Raw genomic sequence first — 26,446 nt, 5'->3', positions numbered from 1 at the left:
CAGCGGGGGTCGGGGCTGCTGCCCACCTGTTTTAAACGTTACCTGCAATATATTAACGGTAAGCCTAATACTTATCAATTAACCATTTCCTATTTTAGATCCCTAGTTCCACCCTAATCTTAGAGAGAGGGTGTGACATGTAAAATACAGCATGAAGTAGGAGTTGGAGCAAATGCCCAGGGTAAAGGGTCTGTTACCAGCCTTGCCCTGAACAATGTCACCTGTGGCGAGGCTGTACACATTTTAAAGGAAAAGAAAAGAAGTGTTGTCTACTGGTTATAGCAAGGGACTAGAAGTTAGGTTTTTGGAAAGCTATTCCTGGCTCTGCTAGTGACTCATTGTGTGGCCTTCAGCAAGTTACTTATGGTATCTGTTCTGTGCATCTGTTTACTAGTCTGTAAAATGGCTATAACACAGAGGTGGGCAAACTACGGCCCGCAGGCCACATCCGGCCCACGGGACCATCCTGCCTGGCCCCTGAGCTCCTGGCCGGGGAGGCTCACCCCAGGCTCCTCCCCTGCAGCCTCAGCGTGCTGCACCGCCGGCAGGGCAGCAGCGTGGCTGCAAGCTCCTGCCGCTCAGAGCGGGATGGTAAGGGGGCGGAGGGCAGGTTGGATAAGGGGCAGAGGGTCCCAGGGGGCAGTCAGGGGATCGGGAGCAGGGGGGTTAGATGGGGGGTGGGGTCCCAGGGGGCAGTTAGGGGTGGGGTTGTGGATAAGGGTCGGGGCTGTCAGGGGACGGGGGGTTGGATAGAGGGTGGGGTTCTGGGGGTGGTTAGGGGCAGGGGTTCCAGGAGGGGGTGGTCAGGGGACAACGAGCAGGAAGGGTTGGATGGGTTGGGAGTTCTGAGGGGGACAGTCAAGGGGCGGGAAGTGGGAGGGGGCAGATAGGGGACAGGGTCCAGGCTGTCTGGGGAGGTACAGCCTTCCTTACCCGGACCTCAATGAAGTTTCACAAGCCCGATGTGGCCAGAGGGCCAAAAAGTTTGCCCACCCCGGTACAGCAGTATTCAGCGTTGCATGCGACAGAATGAGCACACACCTTTATTACTAGGCTGTAAAATGCTTTGCACTTATTTCATTAAAAGCACCATAGGAGCTCCAAGTTTTATTATTTGTAAATCTTTCTTGTTTCATGTGTGACTTGTCCAAGTTACTGGCAAGTGATTTATTTTAGGAAAGGGGTTTATCATAGGACTGGAAGGAACCTCAAGAGGTCATCTTAGTCCATTCATGGCAGGACTAAGTATTACCTAGACCATCCCTGACGGGCTCTTCTAATCTGCTCTTAAAAATCTCCAATGATGGAGATTCCACAACCTCCCTGGGCAATTTATTCCAGTGCTTAACCACCTTGACAGTTAGGAAGTTTCTCCTAATGTCCAATTTAAACCTCCCTTGCTGCAATTTAAGCCCATTGCTTCTTGTCCTAGCCTCAGAGGTTAAGAACAATTCTTCTCCCTCCTCCTTGTAATAACCTTTTATGTACTTGAAAACTGTTATCATGTCCCCTCTCAGTCTTCTCTTCTCCAGACTAAACAAACCTAATTTTTTCAATCTTCCCTCATAGGTCATGTTTTCTAGACCTTTAATCATTTTTGTTACTCTTCTCCGGACTTTCTCCAATTTGTCCACATCTTTCCTGAAATGTGGCGCCCAGAATTGGGCACAATACCCCAGCTGAGGCCATATCAGCACGGAGTAGAGCCCAAGAATTACTTCTTGTGTCTTGCTTACAACACTCCTGGCCAATACATCCCAGAATGATGTTCGCTTTTTTTGCAACAGTGTTACACCATTGACTCATATTTAGCTTGTGGTCCACTATGACCCCCAGATCCCTTTCTGCAGTACTCCTTCCTAGGCAGTCATTTCCTATTTTGTATGTGTGCAACTGATTGTTCCTTCCTAAGTAGAGTACTTTGCATTTGTCCTTCTTATTGAATTTCATCCTATTTATTTCAGACCATTTCTCCATTTTTAATTATAATCCTATCCTCCAAAGCACTTGCAAACCCTCCCAGCTTGGTATCATCCACAAACTTTCTAATACAGATTAAACTTTCTAATACAGCTGCTACTCTGAAAACTTTCTAAGTGTACTCTCTGGGCCATAAATCATTGATGAAGATATTGAACAGAACTGGACCCTGAACGGATCCCTGCGGGACCCCACTCATTATGCCCTTTCAGCATGACTGTGAACCACTGATGATTACTCTCTGGGAATGCTTTTTCAACCAGTTATGCACCCACCTTATAGTAGCTCCTCAGTATAATATGCTTATAGTGTGCTCTGGAATTAACAACTGAAAAGTCGTTTCACTGCAGAGTAGGCTAACTTGAAATTAGACCTTTAAGACTCAGCAGGCTGGATTCTATTCTGTGCTATTTTTACACTAATGCAGCTGGGAGGGAAAATGGGATAACAAAAATAATCAAATGTGCACAATTCTTAGCCAAATTAGGAGCAGATACCAGGTTCTGTATTCCTGACAGCACTTGAGAGAAGTTTCTATCCCAATTGGGTGCCAGCTGGACTGTCCACTGCAACCACTTCTGAAATTACCTCCAAATTATAGCCGAATAAAAGGGATTATCAATGAAAACCATCAGTGCTCAGCACCTCTGCAGATCAGGCCCTAACCATCTCTAGTCTCTGATTCATTTTAAGTCCTGCTCACCTTCCTTCCAGTCCATGTGATTTCTTTAAGCGAATGTGTTTAAATGATGTGCTGAATTGGAACTAAAAGTGTAGTTTAGTAAATTTCAATAAACATATCTTCTAAAACAAAGTGCTCAGTACAGACCCCATTCCACAAGCTAACAGAACAGCCCAGCCTCCCTTCACAACAGCTTTATGGCCTCCAGCATTGAAAATAATCCAGCATAAATCTAAAAATATCAACTTTTCAGGATGGAGAGGTAAGATGCCAAAAGACTCCACGTACACAAACAACTGGAGATTGGACTCCAAGTCAAATTTGCATTTTTCCATAGTTACCTAGCACTAGACCCAGCAATCTAATCTGAGCCACCTCTGGAATTTTTCTAATGCTGTCTTTAAGGATGATCTTGGCATAAATCAGTGAAGTGCACATTTCCTTTCCTACTGAATGAAGTTATTACAATAATGTGGCTTGACAACACAGTGCATTTGAAGTGTATTACAAGAGCTAACCTGTAGACATGCCTGAGTTTAGCTGACACACTTCAACAGTGGAGATGATTCTTAGGCACAGTGAGATGTGTGCAAGCATAATGCATCCACTCAAAAACCAGCACGCAGGAAATTAGCCAATTAGCCAGCAACAACATGTAGCAGAATTTGTACAAAGGGACACTGTTATGGAAGACTAGGTGGTGGAAGGGACAGTCTTCATAATAGCCAAGGGCAAGAATCAGAGGGGAAATGAGGAGTTTGTTGAAGTATAATCAAACATTTATGATGACCCTTTGAAAAGTTATCCTTGAATCTTGTTTATAATTAGAGATTGAATGTCAGAATTAATTAGGAGAACTTATTAAAATATGAATAAACACTTTATGCATAAAAACCACACAGTTTATAAATCTCAACAACAAATTGTATGTCAGAAGCTTAAATTAGTGGTACAATTTGAATCACTTTGCAGATCTCCCGGTCCCCCAAGTTCCCGGGGGTGACAGAAACGGGGAGTATGGCAGCCCCAGGAAGTGAAGCTTTTATCACTCAGCAGGGACCCTTCAAGGCCATTACGAGAGTTGTTAGTGTACTGTCAAGGGTGTCCTATCCAGTCCTCAGTGGACTGGTAATTAACCCAGGGTTGTGGCGGATTCTTCATCACTGGCATTTTTTAATAAGGACTGGATTGCTTTCTAAAAACTGGTGGCAATACAACCAGGAATTAATTCAGGGGCATCCTATGGCCTGTGTTAGGCAGCAGGACCGGTTAGGGAATCACAGTGGTCCCTGTTGACTTTATAATCTATGAATCAAAAGTGACGTGGAGGAACTTCAGGGCTCTCCATCCTGCAGAGACATCCTGATGCTGGGGCAGACAGACATAGAAGCGTCTATTTCTCCTTTTAATAAAGCAAATGTTATCATCAGAAAATATATGTTTTAAATCAAAATTCCATGCAGGAGACTCTTTAGGATAAGAATTGATAACTTCCAGCTCTGCATGTTTCACAAAGTTACTTTCAAAACAGCCCATTATCAGTGAGAAGGCAGCTAATTTATTTCCTCAGAATGATTTCCCTTCTATTTGAAAGTTAGAAGAGAACAGAGCTAGCTCTATTATTTTAATACTAGAAAGCACTACTTTATACTTTCTGAAAGATTGTGACTTTTATCTAGGTATCCCTTGCAACATGTGCATCCACACATCACATATGTTACAGTTTCAGAAACATTGTAAAATGGCAAATTCAATGGTGTCCCAATATTCCTCTGTTACTATCAAGACTTCCCAGAATTCATAGAAAAAAGTCTTCTCTCTCCAGCCGTCTGCCCATTTCTCAGACTCCCTCTGCTCTGTGGTCCTCTGCCACAATAACTTTCAGCTCCGCATCCTGACCTAATCCACAGACGGCAGTAGCCATTGCTTGCCTATGGTTCGGCACTGACACCATTATTCTCATGTTCTGGTATTGAGTGACCAATACCCATATCATCTCTTCCCCACCACCATCAAAGCTGGTTGTGAGTGGTGGGACTCCAGACTGCAGCCTCTCTCCCATCCCCTGGGAATACAGGCTCTCTGGCCTCTTCTGGCCTTCCAGAAAAAAATGCAGAAATAATGGTCTAACACCAAGGTTGGGGCTGACTCCAGCCTTTGTGGAAAAATTATATCATGTTTTCAACAACAACAAGTACATCCAAATGGATTCCTGTGGCAGCTCTGAGGATATAGCTCTCTGCGGCATCAGAACAGGGCACTGGTCTCCCCACATCAATCAGATCAGAGAGGAGGGGAGTGCAAAGAAAAAGGGATGCTTACATCAATGAATAGGTAGGAGAAAGAGTACATCCTCTCCGGCCACTTTTGCCCCCAAGACAAACTCCTCTCCCACCCTGTCTGCTATAGGAAAACTATTCACCAGGGACTCATTCAGAAGTGAGAGAAGGCCACATGACTGAGCCCTCCCTGCTGAATGGGAGAGTTAGCACTTAATAAATATTTCCCATGCTGTTTGCACCTCTCCCTTCTGATCAGTGCTGCTCTCACTCATTATGCATCCCTCTCAAGAGTACACGGGAACACACATCCGATGAAGTGAGCTGTAGCTCGTGAAAGCTTATGCTCAAATAAATTGGTTAGTCTCTAAGGTGCCACAAGTCCTCCTTTTCTTTTTGCGAATACAGACTAACACGGCTGCTACTCTGAAACCACACAAAACACAGACAGCGATGGAAGAAAAGCCACCGTAATCGCTCCGGTGAAGGTATATTTCAGCTTCTATGTTTGCTTCTATACCTTCAGGTATATGGTGAAGGTATAGAAGCAAACTGGTGGCTTTTTCCAGCCATGTGCCCTGTGCTTCACCTCTCACAAGAAAGTCACTACATATAAATTACTGTCTAAAGATTACCTGGGGGATTTTTTCCCCCCAGTGTAAAAGGATGTTATTTTATGATTGCCTGTTAGCTGAATCCTCACCAAGTAAACAGTTAGAGAGGCTGCATCTTACGCGTGAATAATAATTGCTTGAATGTTTTCTTTCAGCTGTACAGTACACACAGGATACAGCACTTCACTGACAAACACTAGTGTTATGCCAGTGGAGGCATTTTCCATTCCAAGTCCCTAGTCCATTAAATAGTCACAGCCACACAATTCACTCTGTAGGCAAGTTGTTGTACACTGAAGGAACAGTGGCTGAATTTGAAGAGTAAACACTACAGTAATTCCAGTATCTAAACATTGACAAACATGCATCCAGATGAGAGGAGTTGATACAATCCTGTATAACTATTTTTGAGATAGCAGAGCATCAAAATCCTGTGTTTATCACTAGTTAATTAAGACATTTTCCAGGTGCATTCTTTGTGCTTGAGAAACTTAAAAACTGCTTTAAAAACAGCTAAGAGCAACTCCTTGTATCCCCCAAAACCTAAACCTTCAACCCTGGCATGGAGTTAGTCCTCAGCAAGGATTGGAGTCTCTGACATGTCCGATATGATTTACAAATAACAACATGATAAGTGTTTAAATACTAACCCTTTATGAGGCCGCGAACTGCCTTACATATTGACTCAGCTGTGTTTATTTAATACAATACTCAAGCATTTATTTAATGTAAAGTTAAAGATTGTTTTTTATTACAAATATCAAAGGAAATTAAATCCAAGCAACTGAGTTAGTGTGACATCATAAATGAGATTTTAAATTAACAAATGCCAAGAAATTCAAGTTATGATTTTGACAGGAGCTGTAACAAAAGCACACTGCACATATTTATCGCTTTATCAAGTAACACAAAGTCTAGCATAAGTGCGGGTGTCTAGTGAGAGCTGTTGTGGAAAATACTATTTTGAATTGCCTGATTTGTGTGTGTTTTAAATCTTAGCAATAATGTTTGCATTGATATAGTTTTAGCATTTCATCTATTATATTTCTATTTCAAACACATACGAAGGAAAGAGTAAAAAAACTGAGTCTGACAGCTTTTAAACCACAGGCCACATCAGATAGATGGCAAATACCTTTCTTAGTCATAGTTTTCTTTGTTTGGCAGGGGTGAAAGTGGGCCGGTAGTGGCCGGTACCGCGTACCGGTAAGAACCTGCCCCGGCCCATACCCAGCCCACAGTAAAGTGTTGCCGCGGCAGCGCTTTCACCTCCCTGCTCCTTTCGCCTCCCCCGTCAGCGGCCCTGCTGGTAGGGTCCGTCCCGGCAGGGCCGCCGACGGGGGAGGGAAGGGGCAGGGACAGGAAAGCGAAGCCGCGGCACTGCTTTAAGGATGGTCCTTTGCCGCCGCCGCACTTTAATGTTGCTGCGCCCCCCGTCGGCAGGGCTGCGGCAAAGGACCCTGCAGCGCTTTAACGTTCCTGCTCCTTTGGACGCCCCCGGCCGCCGACGGGTGGTGGGGGGGGGGGCAAAGGGAGCAGCTGCTCTGGGGCTGGCAATTTAAAAGGGCCCAGGGCTCCGGACGCCGCTGCCCCTATGGCAGCAGTGGCATCCAGAGCCCCGGGCCCTTTAAATCAACACGGGAGCCCTGAGCAGTGCGGGCCAGCCGGACTGGAAGGGCTGGCTGGGGGATGCTGACCCCCAGCCCCGTCCCTTCTACCCAAGGCCCCTCCCCTTTCACCCAAGGCCCCGCCCCTGCCAGGGGCTGGAGCTGTCCTGCCCCGTACCAGTTAGTGGCCTCAGCTACTTTCACCCCTGTTGTTTGGGTTCACGAGAAGGAGGAATTTGCTCCTACAATAAACAACAACATGAAAGACTGCTAAAAACTTGTCATGGAACAAGAAGATGTGAAGGACCAATATCTACCAATGCTCAAAACCCCTATAACTGGGGGATATCAGTCTTAAGGGAGGCAACAGCCTGACACCAATGGACAATTCCTGAGTGCTCCCAAGGTAAGTGAAAAAGTCCCATGGTCCGTGCCGATATTCTATGGGGAAAATGCCTTCCCCACTCCTCACTGGCTGAGGATTCCAAATGTGTGCACATGAGCAAGAATCACAAGGTTTAAGTATCTGATCCCATTATACTCTGAGAGAGTCATAGAATTTAAGGCCAGAAGGGATCACCAAATCATTCAGTCTGGCCTCCTGAACATCACAGGCCACCAATACCACCCAACACCCACACACTAACCCCAACCGAACAAACCAGCCTGGCTTGTTTAAACCAAATTAAGTAACCAACCAAACTCTTAAACTCTTCACAGATTTAAAGGCAAGAAATGCTCTAATTTGCTGCATAACATAGCCCAAAGAACCTCAGCCAATAATTTCTGCATCAAGCCGATGCCTAGAAATGAAACAGAAGTTATCTTTTAAAATGACAGCCAGTGTTGACTTAAAGACTGCAAAGGATAGAATGAATCCACCATGTCCCTAAGTGAGTTGTGCCAATGGGTAATCACCCTTCCCGTTAAAAACGCATCCCTTGTTTCTACTCTGAATTTGTCTCGCTTCTTAAAGAGCCACTGTCAATAGGCTGCTCTGCCCAATATGTAATCCTGTCTCCAAAGGACATAAACCTGTCTGCCTGTCATGCAGAAGAAACACCCCCTAGCAGATCTGAAAAACGCAGGATGCAAACCTGCTAGTACCCCAACATCTCTGTTGCTTGAATCACAAAGACAAACACAGGCCCTGCTGCGTGATGCCACAGCCATTATGCCTGACTGGCTTGCTCTGGTTAGGAGACCTGACTCTACTTCTGATAAGGATGATTTCTCTATTCATGTTTCCAGGAAGAAAACAGACTGCGGAGCTGAGGGAGAGCAGTGGGCACACAAACCAGCCCACAGCTGGGAGGTGTAATTACAGGCCTGTAAGCCACCCACATGTCTTCTTGAACACTCTCCTTGTGGTTTTACACCGGGAAAGGTCGGGCTGAACAGGCACACCTGCTGCCTAGTTTTCACATGAGGCCTTCATCCGGGAGGAAGTGCCTGAAGGACCTGTATTAATTAATTAACATCTTTAAGTCGTTGTTATACTCCCACAGTGACTACACCACACAAATGGAAATCTATACAATCAGAGGAAAGGGAGAGGAGATTATACTGATGTTGTAGGCACAATCTCCTGTCACCATCCCTGAAACATCACTAGACATAACCTGTGTGGTATGTAACCTGAGCAAAGGGGATAAACCATCCTTCTGAGCTAAGAAATTCTCTGAGCTGGAATATGGTCTCACTTTATGGAGTAACAGGCAAAACACTCCACAGACATCAGCAGGTGTAAAGCACTGGCCCCCAAGAGACTCACTCACACTGAGTTATCAGCTTATTTAGTCAACATTACTGTATTTACACTGGCTTTCCATTAAAGTTTACAGTGCACTGAACATTGTTTTGACAACATGAAAGCTCCCTGACCAGAGTATCTCAGTGACCTTCTGTTCCCATTGACAACAACTGTAGTTTTCTCTGAAGTCTAGCAATGCTAGTCTTCTGGGGACTCCTAGAAACAAGCTCAGACCACTTGGATTTTGAGCTTTAGCTGTCGTACCCTTCAATCTGCAGTTCTCTTCCTTTGATCAAACTGAGTTAGTCCTCTCTCCTTTAAGGCTTAACACCATACATCTATCCTCCTCAATAACTTATCAAGATCAAGAAGGTATTTAAAGTTCATTGGGATGCTTTGGGGGAAAGTTATAGGAGAACAGAAAGTACTGCACCAGGAAAATCTTTATTGTGACAGAACGGTGCCTATAAAAGGTGTGTTCCCTGAGCCAAAGCACTTAAACATTTGCTTAACTTTATCAGCAGTTCTCAAACTGTGGGTCAGGCCCCCAAAGTGGGCTGCTACCCCATTTTAACCAGGTCACCAGGACTGGCATTAGACCTTCTGGGCTATAGGGCCAGGGCCAAGGCCCTGAGGGCTTCAGCCCTGGGTGGCGAGGCTCAGGTTACAGGCCTCCCACCTGGGGCTGAAGCCCTTGGGATTCAGCTTTGCACCCCCCCTCTCCCACCCGTGGCATTGGGGCTCAGGCTTCAGTCCCCCCTCCTGGGATTGTGTAGTAATTTTCATTGTCAGAAGGGAGCTGTGGTGCAATGAAGTTTGAGAACCTTAAGTCAATGAGACTTAAGCAAGTGCTTAAATGCTTTGCTGAACTGCAGCCTAAATGCCCATATTTGGATGCAATATTACTGTATGTCTAAATGAAAAGGGACATTTACTAATGTGACAATAAAGATTTAAGATCCTAAATCAGTAACAGAATGTACCGTACAAACACGCATAGACCTAAAAATGATTCTTGGCATTAGCTAAGCTATCCGGAAAATGGCATCACAAGCCACGTCCTGGTAGGTAAAGAAAGGAGAAACTGAAATATCTTGTTTATTCTTTTTTTGGTAATTTTCAAAGCCTATTGTCACTGATGTGGGATCTTAAATAGTCAATTAAAATAATGCATTTATGGTGCACCAATTCAAAATGTGTGGAGAAATGCAATGAAAACAAGCACAGGAAGAAACCAGTGAAATGAGTGCGCAATGCAGTGAAAAGTAAATGTAATTAGAAAGCTGAGCTAGCAAGAAACAACTAATTAACAATAACTAAAACCACTTTATTTTTTAAAGTGCCTGGATGCTCCAAGCAGAGCAAATTCCACACTGTCTGAGCCACGCTGGCAAGAGTTCAGCCACCCATTGACCTCAGGTGCAAAGCTGGAACCACTAACAGTGGATGCTGATTGAACACAAAAAGCGAAAAATAAACCATCTCAGAGAAATTCTTTTGAACTGAATACGTGAATACAAAATAGGCCTCTTCACATTTTATTCTGTGTGAAAGGGTCGATCTTCTATAAGATGCCTCCTGCATATATAATTAATAGTGCTTTTGTCTATGTCACTTGCATCCGACAAAGTGGGTAGTCACCCTAGAAAGCTTATGCTCCAATATGTCTGTTAGTCTATAAGGTGCCACAGAACTCTTTGCCGCTTTTACAGATCCAGACTAACACGGCTCCCCCTCTGATACTGTCTATATAAAGTAACTTAATGATCGACTGTAAAAGGAAGGAATGATGGTCAATCCTAGTGGATGATGCCTATAGAAACCATACCCTTGCTCCCCATAATGTAGGAAAGGGAATGTTTTGGAAGCTTTTAGCACAGCCTTGGAAATCAAGCCACAGAGCCTTGGAGAGCTGGGCTCATTCTGTATGTGAATAACTCACGTACTTCTCATAGCTTGTTGGCTCAGGTGACATCACATTAATCCCATTGCAGCAGGAAGCAGAACTGATACTTGGCTCACACAGCAATGAGAGTCCAGCAAAGGTAAAGGAATTGTGACCCAGCATCTATACTCTGCAAGAAGCAACAAATTACTTGAGACAAAACAGCACTCTCACTGACTAGCAGCTCCCGGCAACACAATGAAAATGTGTAACAACTGGAAATAGTTACGCCACTGTTCTGCATGAATGATAACTTCTACTTGGACTCTTCAGTAGAGATGGTTACACTAGTAAATGGGGACTACTGTCTTTATGCAAAAAGGCACACCATAAATTTGACATAGTTACAGAGGTACAGAATACAAAGCTATCAGACAGAAGGCAACAATCAAGTTAGCACAGTGATAACAGCAGAATTTAGTTTCCATATTATACTTCACAGCCGGATTTGCTGTGTACCCTGGGTTCAGCCCTGTAACCTTGCTCAACCAGAAGCAACATCTCCTTTCTACGTAATGGCTTGGTGCTAATCACAGTCTCTGTTCTGAGGAGTTTACAATTTGAAGGCCCAATCCCAAAAAGTGTTGAGCACCCAACTCCCAGTGAAATCACTGGGAACTGATGGTGTTTAGCATCTTGCAGAGTGAGGTTATTAATTGGTATGTTAATGAAGGATTTGTCCCTTTCCCCTTTTTTAAAAAAAATTAAGAGATATATCGCCTGAATCCACATATCAAGATTAATCTCTCCCTGATAGTGAAAGTTTTCCCTCTGTGGCTGGATGCCACCTTCCCTGATGCTGCTGCATACCAATGGCCAACTAGCAGGCCGATGGCTCAACTTACCAGTGGTGGCCATCAGCCAGAGTGCAAATGGCACTGGTTCTGCAACTGGAGAGCCTGCTGCCACTGACAAAAACATCAGTGCCTAAGGATGTTTCTGTTGCTTTTGCCCATAAGGAGCTGCCAGCCCCCAACTGCCCCCAAGCTGTGTGTAAACACTGTTAATAATTAGTGAAGACCTTGAAGAAAGCGAGGTGACAAAATCTGCTTGGGGTTTGAATCCGCTCCCATGGAGTAAAACCTCAGAACTACCACTGAGCTCAGGGCCCTTGCTGAGGCACTGATGTGACAATGCTTGTCAACTCATTTTAGTAAAAACTGAACCTGGAGAAATTATTAACTTCAAAACCTGAAACCTGCCCCTCCCCCTGCACAACCCCCATCTTCAATTTGAAAACGAGAGTTTTAGCCTGAAAAAAATAAACCCCAAAGTGTTATTTCATGGGATTTTTCTAAACCCACATTTGACCCTCCACATTGTCCCGATCAGGAGTATCCCATCTCTGTTTATGTCCCCTTTGACAGTTTGGTTTAACCAAATAGCCCCCTCCTGCCCCTGCCACCCATTTACTTGGGCTGCTCCAGGGCTTCCTCCACAGTGGAGTTTTCAGAAACATCTGTGTACAGATGCAGCCCTAGGAGCCAACAAGCAAAGTCTGCTCCAGGGCGGTAAGGCTTTTAAGCCCTTATGCAGAAGCCAATCAGCAGATGGTTGGGAGATGTCCAGGTAATCTCCAGGCCAGATTTTAACATTGAGAGGGAAGAAAATGAAGTAAGAAAGGATACAGCTCTGGGTAGGAGAATGGACATAAGGAGATAGGGCAGCGTGGATACCAGTCTAATAGATCATACTGGTGGTAGAATGTCTGTGCCTAATTGGGTGAAGAAAGTGAGTGAGGCCAAACAGCAAAAATTAAGATGTTTGTACACCAATGCGAGGAGCCTAGGTAACAAAATGGAGGAACTAGAGCTACTGGTGCAGGAAATGAAACCAGATATTCTAGAGACAACAGAAACATGGTGGAATAGGAATCATGACTGGACTACAGGTATTGAAGGGGATGTGCTGTTTAGGAAAGACAGAAATAAAGGTAAAGGTGGTGGAGTAGCATTGTATATCAATGATGAGGTAGAATGTAAAGAAATAAGAAGCGATGGAATGGATATGACAGAGTCTGTCTGGGCAAAAATTGCATTTGGGAAGAAAGCTATTAGAGCCTCCCCTGGGACAGTGCTTGGGGTGTGCTATAGATCTCCAGGATCCAATCTGGATATGGATAGAGACCTCTTTAATGTTTTTAATGAAGTAAATACTAATGGGAATTGTGTGATCATGGGAGACTTTAACTTCCCAGATATAGACTGGAGGACAAGTGCTAGGAATAATAATAGGGTTCAGATTTTCCTAGATGCGATAGCTGATGGATTCCTTCACCAAGTAGTTGCTAAGCCAACAAGAGGGGATGCCATTTTAGATTTGGTTTTGGTGAGTAGTGAGGACCTCATAGAAGAAATGGTTGTAGGGGACAACCTTGGTTCAACTGATCATGACCTAATTCAATTCAAACTGAACGGAAGGATAAACAAAAATAAATCTGCAACTAGGGTTTTTGATTTCAAAAGGGCTGACTTTCAAAAATTAAGGAAATTAGTTAGGGAAGTGGACTGGACTGAAGCACTTGTGGATCTAAAGGCGGAGGAGGCCTGGAAGTACTTCAAGTCAATGTTGCAGAAGCTATCGGAAGCCTGCATTCCAAGAAAGGGGAAAAAATTCATAGGCAGGAGTTGTAGACCAAGCTGGATGAGCAACCATCTCAGAGAGGTGATTAAGAAAAAGCCGAAAGCATTCAGGGAGTGGAAGATGGGAGGGATCAGCAAGAAAAGCTACCTTATTGAGAACATGTAGGGATAAAATGAGAAAGGCTAAAAGTCAAGTAGAGTTGAACCTGGCAAAGGGAATTAAAACCAATAGTAAAAGGTTCTATAGCCATATAAATAAGAAGAAAAAAAGGAAAGAAGAGGAGGGACCGCTAAACAGGGAGGATGGAGTAGAGGTTAAGGATAATCTAGTCATGGCCCAATATCTAAACAAATACTTTGCCTCGGTCTTTAATGAGGCTAATGAGAAGTTTAGGGATAATGGTACCATGACAAATGGGAATGAGGGTATGGAGGTAGATATTGCCATATCTGAGGTAGAAGCAAAACTCAAACAGCTTAATGGAACTAAATTGGGGGGCCCAGATAATCTTCATCTGAGAATATTAAAGGAACTGGCACATGAAATTGCAAGCCCGTTAGCAAGAATTCTTAATGAATCTGTAAACTCAGGGGTTGTACTGTATGATTGGAGAATTGCTAACACAGTTCCTATTTTTAAGAAAGGAAAAAAAAGTGATCCGGGTAACTACAGGCCTGTTAGCTTGACATCTGTAGCATGCAAGGTCTTGGAAAAAATTTTGAAAGGGAAAGTAGTTGATGACATTGAGGTCAATGGTAATTGGGACAAAATACAATATGGCTTTACAAAAGGTAGATCGTGCCAAACCAACCTGATCTCCTTCTTTGAGAAAGTAACAGATTTTGTAGACAAAGGAAATGCAGTGGGTCTAATTTACCTCGATTTCAGTAAGGCATCTGATACAGTGTCACATGGGAAATTATTAGTTAAATTGGAAAAGATGGGGATTAATATGAAAATTGAAAGGTGGATAAGGAACTGGTTAAAGGGGAGACTACAGTGGGTCCTACTGAAAGGTGAACTGTCAGACTGGAGGGAGGTTACCAGTGGAGTTCCTCAGGGATCGGTTTAGGGACCAATCTTATTTCATCTTTTTATTACTGACCTTGGCACAAAAAGTGGGAATGTGCTAATAAAGTTTGCAGATGACACGAAGCTGGGAGGTATTGCCAATACAGAGAAGGACCGGGACGTCATACAGGAGGATCTGGATGACCTTATAAACTGGAGTAATAGTAATAGGATGAAATGTAATAGTGAGAAGTGTAAGGTCATGCATTTAGGAATTAATAACAAGAATTTCAGTTATAAGCTGGGGACGCATCAATTTGAAGTAACGGAGGAGGAGAAGGACCTTGGAGTATTGGTTGACCACAGGATGACTATGAGCTGCCAATGTGAAATGGCCGTGAAAAAAGCTAATGCGGTCTTGGGATGCATCAGGCGAGGTATTTCCAGTAAAGATAAGGAGGTGTTAGTACTGTTATACAAGGCACTGGTGAGACCTCATCTGGAATACTGTGTGCAGTTCTGGTCTCCTATGTTTAAGAAGGATGAATTCAAACTGGAACAGGTACAGAGAAGGACTACTAGATGATCCGAAGAATGGAAAACCTGTCTTATGAAAGGAGACTCAAGGAGCTTGGGTTGTTTAGCCTAACCAAAAGAAGGCTGAGGGGAGATATGATTGCTCTCTATAAATATATCAGAGGGATAAATACGACGGAGGGAGAGGAATTATTTAAGCTCAGTACCAATATGGACACAAGAACAAATGGATATAAACTGGCCACCAGGAAGTTTAGACTTGAAATTAGACGAAGGTTTCTAACCATCAGAGGAGTGAAGTTCTGGAATAGCCTTCCAAGGGAAGCAATGGGGGCAAAAGACATATCTGGCTTCAAGATTAAGCTTGGTAAGTTTGTGGAGGAGATGGTATGATGGGATAACATGGTTAATTGATCTTTGACTATTCATGGTAAACAGGCCCAATGACCTGTGATGGGAGGTTAGATGGGGTGGGATCTGAGTTACTACAAATAATTCTTTCCTGGGTATCTGGCTGGTGAGTCTTGCCCACATGCTTAGGGTTCAGCTGATCACCATATTTGGGGTCGGGAAGGAATTTTCCTCCAGGGCAGATTGGCAGAAGCCCTGGGGGTTTTTCACCTTCCCCTGCAGCGTGGGCACGGGTCACTTGCTGGAGGATTCTCTGTACCTTGAAGTCTTTAAATCATGATTTGAGGACTTCCATAGCTCAGACATAGGTGAGAGGTTTATTGCAGGAGTGGGTGGGTGAGATTCTGTGGCCTGCGTTGTGCAGGAGGTCAGACTAGATGATCATAATGGTCCCTTCTGACCTTAAAGTCTATGAGAACTGGCAGGAGCAAGGAAGAAATTACCTTTTATTCCACATCATTTTCTCTTAGGGGGCTGTTGTGAACCTTCCTTTGGAGCACTTGCTACTGGTGATGTTGGAGGCAGGCTGGTGGACGTCATGGCTCATTGGAGTGACATGGTTTGGCAATTCTATGTTCCCAAACTCCTACTAGTGCAGGGGTGGGCAAACTTCTTGGCCCGAGGGCCACATTAGGGTATGGAAATTGTATGGCGGGCAATGAATGTTCATGAAATTGGGGGTTGGGGTGCAGGAGGGCATGAGGGCTCTGGCTGGGGGGGTGCAGGCTCAGGGTGGGGCTGGGGATGAGGGGTTGGGGGTGCAGGAGGGTGCTCCAGGCTGGGACTGAGGGGTTCAGAGGGTGGGAGGGGGATCAGAGCTGGGGCAGGGGGTTGGGGCGCAGGAGGGGGTCAGGGGTGCAGGCTCTGGGCGGCGATTACCTCAAGCAGCTCCCAGAAGCAGAGGCATGTCCCGCCTCCAGCTCCTGTGCAGAGGCGTGGCCAGGCAGCTCTGTGCACTGACCCATCTGCAAGCACTGCCCCTGCAGCTCCCACTGGACACAGGTCCCAACCAATGGGAGCTGTGGGGGCGGCGCTTGGGGCAGGGGCAGCGCACGGAACCCCCTGGCTGACCCTACATGTAGGAGCTGGAGGGGGGACATGCTGCTGCTTCCAGGAGCTGCACAGAGCGGGGCAAGCCCCCGACCCTGCTCCCCGGCTGGAGCGCCGGAGTAGGGCAAGCTCCAGACCCCCATCCCCAGCTGGAGCTTGAGGGTCAGATTAAAACTTCTGGAGGGCCAGATGTGGTCCCCGGGCCGTAGTTTGCCCACCCCTGTACTAGTGCATACATGCAGAGCTGGCATCAGTGAATAGCACACAGAGGGATGAAAGTCCCTCACCATGCAGTCAGTACAGAGATAATAATAACAACCTACAAAACACTGGCATTTCTCTGAATGTGAATAATCATAAGCGATGATGAGGATCACAAGCTGCTTGATGGGAAGTCTAGCAGGGCCACCCTTTGGACCCATACCACTGCTTCTCATCTACCCTGTATCTTTAACAAACAGGATCCAATTCATGATGTTTGTTTTCTCTCCCTTTAATAAATCCGCTCTGCTTCTCCCCTCCTCTCCCATATTATTATTTCTTGGGAGGTTTTGTTTGTTTGCCTCTAACTCTTTGGGAGCAGAAGCCCAAGAGTGGCAGTGGCAACTTCTCGAATCACCCCCGGTCAAATGGCAGAGATGGGTGAATGACATTCCAGAGCCGGCTGCAAGGAGATTGCTCCAATCCCCATGACACTTGTTAGTGAACTCTGACCTTGGTCCTGAGGGCAGAGGGGGACCTGTGTCTTGGAATGGTGACGGGATAAAAGCATTACTCAACCTTGACTGAGCTACAGCTGTTACTCGCATTACCACTTAGCCCGGGGAACACCAGCCATGGGAAAGTGCTCCTTATTACTGATGCCAGTAAAATCCCAGCCTAGCCAACAGCCGCACCAAATTTAAAATAATCCTAACAGTAGGGGGGCCATGGCAGGATTTCATTCAGCGACTCTAACTTCTCTTCTTCCAAACCTCAGCTAAACCCAAGTAGTATTTCACAGTCCTCTGTGCTGTAGGGTTTTTCGTTTTAATTAAGGTAACTTGATAATACTGAGTGCAAGGGACTGGACTAGATCAGTGGCTTTCAGACTTTTTTTCTGAAGAAAATTGTTGATGTCTGTGACCCAATGGCGCTGGGGATGAGGGGCTCGGGGTGTGGGAGGGGCTCAGGGCTGGGGCAGAGGATTGGGGGTGCAGGAGGGGCCAGGGCTCTGGGCTGGGGGTGCAGGCTCTGGGGTGGGGCCGGGGATGAGGGGTTTGGGATGCAGGAGGGGGCTCTGGGTTTGAGCAGGGCTCAGGGCAGGGGCAGCATGCGAAGCCCCATGCCCCCGCCTAATAGCCAGACCTGCTGCTGGTCGCTTCCGGGGCACAGCGCGGTGTAAGAACAGGTAGGAACTAGCCTGCCTTAACTGGGCAGCACCGCCGGCGGGACTTTTAACGGCCCAGTCAGTGGTGCTTACCAGAGCCGCCGCGAACCAGTGCCTTCCATTCCGATATCCAGTACTGGGTTGTGACCCACAGTTTGAAAACCACTGGACTAAATGATCTCTCGAGGTCCCTTCCAGTCCTATGATTCTATGATTTGCTCCCTGAACTGGAAGCCAGGATGCTGGTTACCTGGTAAGTTTGACACTGACACAGGGCCAGCAGTGGCAATCCTGTGGTTTGCTTTTCAAAGCAGTGTGGTGTGAGTGTGTCACAGCTGGGTCAGGGGCAGCTGGACCCAGTCATCAGAACTGGGGCCCACCGTCATGGGACGGGAATCAAGAGTTGGCTGGGTCAGGATACTGGGAGATCAGAAGCAGGAGACAAACTTGAGAGCAGAACCACAAATCGGTAAGCAGAGTCAGGGGGTCAGAGGCAGGAGACAAACTGGAGATCAGAACCACAAGTCAGACGCCAGGAGTCAAGCTGGGTTGGGATGCCAGGAAGTCAAGCCACGGGAGCGGGAAGCACACAGTTCAGAACAGAGTGAATCCCAGCTGTATGAGCAGCTTCTTGTTCCTGTGATGGGTTTATATATAAGCTGTGGACCACTAAGGACTCTCAGGATTCTGCCAATCAGGTTCCAGGACCGAAGTCCTCTGTTGGGATTCAGCTTCCGCCCTAGGAACTGTTAGCACACCACTGCGTGTCAGATTGGGGCTTCCTAGCTCTTAAGAGTCCTAGGGACCTGGGTTCAAGACCCACAGTTCCTGATAGAGTGCACAGTGCTGTAGGCAGAGGGCATTCCCGTCCTCTGCAACCTGCCCTCACTTTGCATTGTCAGTGGCATTTTGGGCTCCCATCTTTTATGGTTGGTCAATGAGAAGGGCCACTAAGGGTGAACGCCCCAGGGTATTTAAAAGTGGAAAGGATACTCTCAACTGGTTTATGCTGCTGCTTTCACAGGCCTCAAAGAAACAATCAACTAGCAGCTAAATTATCAGGCCACCTCCTACTGGAAAGAGAAGGTGAATAACAAGGGACTGTGACCACTGGGCCAGGCCCTGAAATGGGAAGAAACCTGAAGTAATAGACTGTGGATAAGAGCGATCCACTTAAACACCATGGGGTTAGGGACAGGTTATTTATTCACAGTTAGCTGTTCCAGGGCAGGGTGTCACCTTCACCAATTGCTGAACATTTTTGCGGGCGGGGATGACTAGGAGACACTGAGAAGAACAGAAGGTACATTCTGTCAGAAGAAGCTGGTATCTCAGACATCATTCAGCATGTTAAATACTGTATTAAACTGCTCTGGCAATGTGCATATTGACACGCAGAGCAGCTCTGCCAGCCCAACACTCATTCCACCAAAAGAAGTTGCCTATAGCTCTCATGCTCAGAAGCTATCTAGAGAAATTACACACACAAAACTACACTGAAAACATTATTAAAATTGCAAAGTCAAACATGCAGGAGTTAGGAAATGCCAGAATGAAGGTTACCCGTACAACCATATTTCAACCCCCTTGTGCATATGCATTATGACAGTCTTTAATTACATAATGAATAATTTTCTTTGAATGTGTTTTTTTGTGTATAATTTCCTAAATTTTTTTTTTAAAGGGAAAAAAACCCAGAAATTCCATCATGTGGCATCACTCTGACATCCACATGGGTCATCAGCAGGGCTGGACCCTGTAGATCCACTGCACAGACTGCTGCCATTGATTTAATGGAATAATTTAGAGCAGTAATAGTTTGTCATCCTCTATGTGGACCAGCAACACAAGGGGATGAGATACACACTTTGCCAGGAGGTTTCACAAGCATTTGCTGACAGCAGAGGAATTATGACACTCAAGAATCTTGGATTCCTGCTTCAGCTTGTTCCCCAGAAGCTTAACCCCTTCTGCCTTGTTGCCGCCAACCTATCCCTGTCCCACTCCTGTCTCTTCCCTACACATGGCCCCCAGTCTCATTCACCTTCCCTATCTTGTTCCTCTTTTCAGGCTTCTCACCCCATCCCACTCTCTTTGACCAACCAATAGCCTTAATCTCCCCCTCTGGATCCCTGTCAGAGTACCAAAGTAGGGAAGATTTTCACAGAAACAGCAAAATGCACAGCACCTATCAAATATCAAGTCCTGCTCCAAAGCCTGGGGGCACTAGAACTTCTCAAACAAAAGGTCACACTTTTTATTTTTAAATACTGGAAAACAACATATTATTCCCTAGCCTCTGTTCTTGGAAACAGTTGATCTGATTTGGTTGAAACGTTACTGAAAATTGAACTAAAGCACACCCTTGGAATAGAAAATTTCCGCCCAAATGACTGAAGTCTGGCAAATTATAAGCAACCGAAAATATGATCTCCAACAGCAGAAGCAGATTAAGGTCTCCTAGGGCCTTGGGCCAGAACAAGTTGGGGGGGCCCGTCACCAGAACCGTGGCCCCTCCCCACTCTTCAGTCTACAGACCCACTGCCATTCCTCCCCTTCCATCTTCGGTCCTGCTCCCATTCCGCCCCTTTGGCCTGCAGCCCTGCCTGTTTCACCCCTTCCACCTGCAGCCCCACCCCTGTTCCACCCACAACCCCACACTGTTCTGCCCCTTCCCCTGCGGCCCCACCCCTATTTCTACCCCTTTCCCCTGCAGCCCAGCCCCCGTTTCACTCATGGTCCTGCCCCATTCCGCCCCCATACTGAGGCCTCACCTTCTGTTTGCTCCTTTCTGCCCCCCACCACTGCAGCGCCAAGATCGGAGAAGCTCTGTCCCCCTACCATGGCCTTGAGGCCACAGAGGGGAGTGAGAGCTCCTCCAGCCGTGAGGCCCCAGTAGGAAGCGAGAGGTCCTCCAGTCCTGGGGCTGCAGTGGGGGGTCCAGGCTCTGGGGCTTCCTCTGCCGTCCTGCGCTTCTGCCAGGGATAGGGGCCGGGGTGCTAGGGTTTCCCCTGCCCACCCCGTGACTTTTGCCAGGGCTCCAGGCTTTCGCCGCCCTGCGGCAGATTTCTGCTGCAGCTCCCAAATTGGCCAGAGCCCACTGTCCAAGAGGCTTGTAGTTGAGGCAGCCCTCTCCCACTGCTCAGGCCACCACTGTAGAGAAGACTATGTGGGTACTTTGCAAAAGTCCTTGACTGAGATAGATCTGAAGCTGGGAGCGAAAGCTGCTCTGCCCTGAACAGAATGAGCCTTCACATGACCTTCACGCTGCAGGCCTGCCAGACTATGGCAGTGAGAGATGTAATCAGAGAGCCTCAACTCTTGTGACTATAATGCAAGTCTCACAATATTTGGTGTTTTTCTTAAAGTTCCAGCTCCTAAAGTAATGTGCTTATATGATACTCTCAGCTTTCATTTAAAAAACAGCCAGTTTCTAGCCTTTGTGGTTCTGGATAATAGCTTGACAATATGATCCCTAAAGGCTCAAAAACATTATTTTTAAAATCTCCTGATTTTTTATGCCAATCTCCTGATTGTCTGTGCCTGACTCATTAATTCTGAATGCTTGGGGCTGACAGAACTAAGTCTTCCAGACACGATTTGTTCGTGTTGGTGTTGGAGGAAACAAAAAGCCAGGAGGACTTTCTAAAATTTTTATCCACTCCACGTAAAAGCAGAAGGACACTGCAGCCAGAGTGGCTTTCCTTGGCTTATGCACAACGCAAATCAGACATAGACATACACTGATCATGGGAATTAAAGTCGGGATTTAAAGTATAATTCAAAGAATTCTCATCCTTAACTCTGTCCTCTGCACCCCTGGTCACTCTTTCCTCACCCACCCTCCTGTTAGGAGTAGAACATTCTGCTCTGGCTCACCTCCTGAAATGGGTCACACCTTCTGTTATCCTGACCCACACTTCTCATGCAGCATTAATCCTCCTCTCCCCGTTGCTGCCCCATTTCAACATTTTGCACTCCCATTTATTCTAATGTTATCGTGCACTAGCTAAATCACTCTGTATTTGCTAATTATATTGGGAACATATTAAGCAAGGTTCTAACCTCTTGTGCCAATATTTAATGACTCAACCTTCAGAAGGGATATCGTTAGACGGTGTTTGCAGACTCTGAGGAAGCAAATGATAAATTCCCCCAAATCAAAGACTAAGCAAAGCCGTGGTGAAAGCCTCGAACCAATAACTATGTGGTTCAGAAGCATGATATCTTATAACCATCCTCCTCATCTCTGGTGTGCACAGAAAAGAAGTGCTTTCCTAGCTGATGATTACAGATGGACTTCAGCACAATAGAGCTGCATTATTCTCTTTTCCAGGGGTAAGATAAACTGCCAAGTGAATTGGAGATTAACTATCCAGATGAAAACAAATTCATTGCTATGCAACTGATAGGACTCAGGCATACCACGGCCTAGTTTAGGGCAGGGTGAAGTCAGGTTTGGATAGCTCTCTCAATGGCAAAATAATTTATTACCTGTATTCATGGCACTCTCTGTAAAAGGCCGCCTAACAATGGAGAAGCTTGGAGTCATTGTTCCTTTAGAAGGGCTCACCACTATAGCCCTCACGCCCCTGCCCCCATTTTCTCCCCCAACCCTCCTGGTGATGCACCAATAGGCCTCCCTGGTGCCCTTCCCACACCCCACTGTCTCTCTGATCACACAGGAAGAATGATGCGGGGGGAGGGGATGACCACCACCGTCAAATTAGCTATTCATGTTCCAGGCCCCCTTGCAAATCCTTAACTTCTTGTCTCTTTTTAATCTTTTTCTCTAGAGAAAGAAAAGATCAAAGGGCTCGGGGCTGATGCTTTCTGAACTAGACACTTCTTGCCATGGGAAACAAGCCACAGAGGAGGGCTACACAAAGATGCACTGGGAGTGGAAGGAGGCTTTCTTCTTGGGAAATCCTTTCTACAAGCCCTTCCCCACAGCCTCTGAAAGCAAGCAGCAGCCACCGAAACACTTACATCACCAAGCCAGGCACTGAAAACAAAATGCCCAGTAGAATTTTTTTAAGGGGTCACTGATTAATAATAGGTTTCAGAGTAACAGCCGTGTTAGTCTGTATTCGCAAGAAGAAAAGGAGTACTTGTGGCACCTTAGAGACTAACCAATTTATTTGGACTCCAAAGGTGCAGCTGAGATGTTCAGGGAAATTCAGAGGGTGGGCTGTCTGGCCCAAGTGCAGGCTGGGGCTGTGTCAAACAGCAACCAACACTCCATTGCTAGGTGTTACAGCAAGGACATTAGGCTGGATTCAGAGCCTCCGCTCTACACTTCCTGCTTCTTCTGAGTTTAGAACAGACCCTTGGGAAGAAATGTTCACAGGGAGGAGGAATGGGCACACCCACAAAAATGTAGACACACCCCTTCTTCCCCCAAACTTACAACACCAGCACTGATGCAAAGCAAAGAAAGCAAGGGTGAGCGTGCAGGCACCTCTGCATGCCATGCCCAGACCTGGGCACGCCAACGCAGGGCTTCATCACCACAACAGGCACCTGTACTTTGTCGCTGTACCGTAGTATTACCATGGTGGGCCTTTATTTATTTTTAAGGCATGCTATAAGACAGCCGATAGTACTTATGGCCACACGTTCCCCACCAGCACGAACAGCCAGGGTGGAGGGGAGCTGAAAGGGCCAATCTCATGGAGACAGGGGAAGAATGCAAGGAAGGCAAGGCGGCTATGCAGTATGCTTCCACCTTCACCTAGCCACAAGTGCTGTGATGAAGCCCTGCACCCTTGGCTGTGTCAGGGGAAAGCTGCTCTTTGCAGTATGTTTCCCTTGAACTCCATAAGAATTACGAGACATGATAAGGACCATTGACTATTCCCTCTACAGCTTTTAAACACTCAATAAGGGGGCTGAGAGCAACAAAAGGAAATGCCTCAGAGCAGATGTTGAGGCTGGGAGACCCACAGATGCAGGGTCCTGCCACACAGAAGACCAAGGATCTATAAGTTTCTCTCCCAGGGTGTCCTGGATTTTGAAACTTTTTGGCCCCAGCTGTTTGCCGTCCTGCCCAGCTGCTTACCTCACTTCTGCAAAGGGGAGATGTGGCGAGGTGGCAGAAATCCAGGTATTGTGGATTTGCCCCAAATTAAGGATGTTACTCACCTTTTGTAACCTTTGTTCTTCGAGATGTGTTGCTCATGTCCATTCCATTCTACGTATGTGTGTGCCCACATGCACACTTGTCGGAGATTTCTGCCTTAGCGGTATCCGTAGGGTCGGTCATGGTGCCCCCTTGAGTGCCACGCTCATGTGTTGGCATATAAAGCGCTGCCGACCCTACGCTCTCTTGGTTCCTTCTTGCCGGTAACTCTGACACAGGGGTAGGAGGGCAGGTAATGTAATGGACATGAGCAACACATTTCAAAGAACAAATGGTATTCTATTATTAACAGTGCGATCAAAACTGCAATTAATCGTGATTAATTTTTTAATCTCATGATTAATTGCAATTAATTTCTTTAATTGGTTGACAGCCCTAATACAAAATGATGGGTTCTAAATTAGCCGTAACCGTTCAAGAAAGAGATCTTGGAATCATTGTGGCTAGTTCTCTGAAAACATCTGCTCAATGTGAAGTGGCAGACAAAAAAGCTAACAATGTTAGGAACCATTAGGAAAGAGATACATAATAAGACCGTACATATCATAATGCCACTATATAATCCATGGTCACCCAATGAAATTAATAGGCAACAGGTTTAAAACAAAGAAAAAAAATACTTCTTCACACAATGGACAGTCAGCCTGTGGAACTCGTTGCCAGGGGATGTTGTGAAGGCCAAAATTATAACTGGGTTAAAAAAAGAAGTAGATAAGTTCATGGAGGATAGGTCCATCAGTGACTATTAGCCAAGATGGTCATGGATGCATCCCATGTTCTGGGTGCCCCTAAGCCTCTGACGGCCAGAAGCTGGGACTGGATGACATGGGATGGATCACCCAATAATTGCCCTGTTCTGTTCATTCCCTCAGAAGCTCCTGGCACTGGCCATTGTTGGAAGACATTCTTATGTTCTTAGAAACTCCCTAATTGGTGTTCTGGTGGGGGTGCAGGTCCTTTCCCCATTCTGCAGAAGCAGGAATGTATCTCTGGGCCCACTGTTGTGTCTCATTCTGGCCTAGAGATGCTCCCCTGAGCTTATTGTTGTAACAACCAGGCAAGGTACTAACAAACTTCAACAGGACTTTATTCTTAAAGTGGAAACCTCTTTACCAAGCTGCTGCTGCACCCTCAGTAGCTCTCACTCAGCCTCAACTCCCCTGCCTCCTTCCTGTTTCCTGTTCTTTCAGACTCCCAACAGCCATTGCTCCCAGTTCTAATAATTACAAGCAACATCAAAACACCACAATTATGTTAGTGTGCTCCTTGGGTTCAGTCATACACAAGGCATTAGGAGGGCTCAGGCTGGTTTTATGTATTTGATGTTCCAACATGTTGGGTCCAGCCCTGCACCTATTTTTGTCAATGGCAAAATTCCCATTGACCTCAATGGTATAGGACCAAATGCATTGGCTAAACCCCTACCGGGAAAAGGCAGATGCCAGGATACTAGGATTCATGCTATACAACCTGCTCAGAACATGCTGAAGTTCACCCCCGTTACAGTTAGAGGGGGCATCATTCCCTGTTCAGATGTAGAGATGAAACCTGTTTAGCTCCATGCTCTTACAGCCTCCTGTCCCAACTATCTTATGCAGTATCTTCTAATTCAGCAGACTGGTTTCAGAGTAGCAGCTGTGTTAGTTTGTATTCGCGAAAACAACAGGATGACTTCTGGCACCTTAGAGACTAACCACTTTATTTGAGCATAAGCTTTCGTGAGCTACATCTCACTTCATTGGATGCATTCAGTGGAAAATACAGTGGGGAGATTTATATACACACAGAACATGAAAAAATGGGTGTGATCATACACACTGTAAGGAGAGTGATCACTTAAGATGAGCTATTACCAGCAGGAGAGCGGGGCGGGGGGGGAGGGAGGGGGAGAAAACTTTTTGTAGTGATAATCAAGGTGGGCCATTTCCAGCAGTTAACAAGAATGTCTGAGGAACAGTGGAGGGTGGTGGGGGGGAATAAACATGGGGAAATAGTTTTACTTTGTGTAATGACCCAACCACTCCCAGTCTCTATTCAAGCCTAAGTTAATTGTATCCAGTGTGCAAATTAATTCCAATTCAACAGTCTCTCGTTGGAGTCTGTTTTTGAAGTCTTTTTGTTGTAATATTGCGACCTATAGGTCTGAAATCGAGTGACCAGAGAGATTGAAGTGTTCTCTGACTGGTTTTTGAATGTTATAATTTTTGACGTCTGATTTGTGTCCATTTATTCTTTTACGGAGAGACTGTCCAGTTCGACCAATGTACATGGCAGAGGGGCATTGCTGGCACATGATGGCATATAACACATTGGTAGATGTGCAGGTGAACGAGCCTCTGATAGTGTGGCTGATGTGATTAGGCCCTATGATGGTGTCCCCTGAATAGATATGTGGACACAGTTGGCAACGGGCTTTGTTGCAAGGATAGGTTCCTGGGTTAGTGGTTCTGTTGTGTGGTGTGTGGTTGCTGGTGAGTATTTGC

General features: G+C 46.0%; 1 protein-coding gene across 10 annotated transcripts in view; it reads right to left on the bottom strand.

The window, feature by feature from the left end:
• The window catches only part of EXD3 (exonuclease 3'-5' domain containing 3), a 556,345-nt gene that overhangs the window by 240,195 nt on the left and 289,704 nt on the right, over nt 1-26,446 (bottom strand). Inside the window, exon 20 of one of the 10 annotated variants that reach the window (XM_077836027.1) lies at nt 10,866-10,990. The exons of the other annotated variants lie outside the window; for them this stretch is intronic. Coding sequence (XP_077692153.1) covers nt 10,934-10,990 — 57 coding nt within the window. The 3' untranslated portion in view covers nt 10,866-10,933. Of the gene's footprint in view, nt 1-10,865; nt 10,991-26,446 lie in introns of those variants that run through there. 10 annotated transcript variants of the gene reach the window in all.

Source organism: Eretmochelys imbricata, chromosome 16, assembly GCF_965152235.1.
Source record: "Eretmochelys imbricata isolate rEreImb1 chromosome 16, rEreImb1.hap1, whole genome shotgun sequence".
Taxonomy (NCBI): Eukaryota; Metazoa; Chordata; order Testudines; family Cheloniidae; genus Eretmochelys; species Eretmochelys imbricata.
The sequence above is the reverse complement of the archived record's forward strand: the minus strand, read 5'-3'. Positions and strand labels throughout refer to the sequence as shown.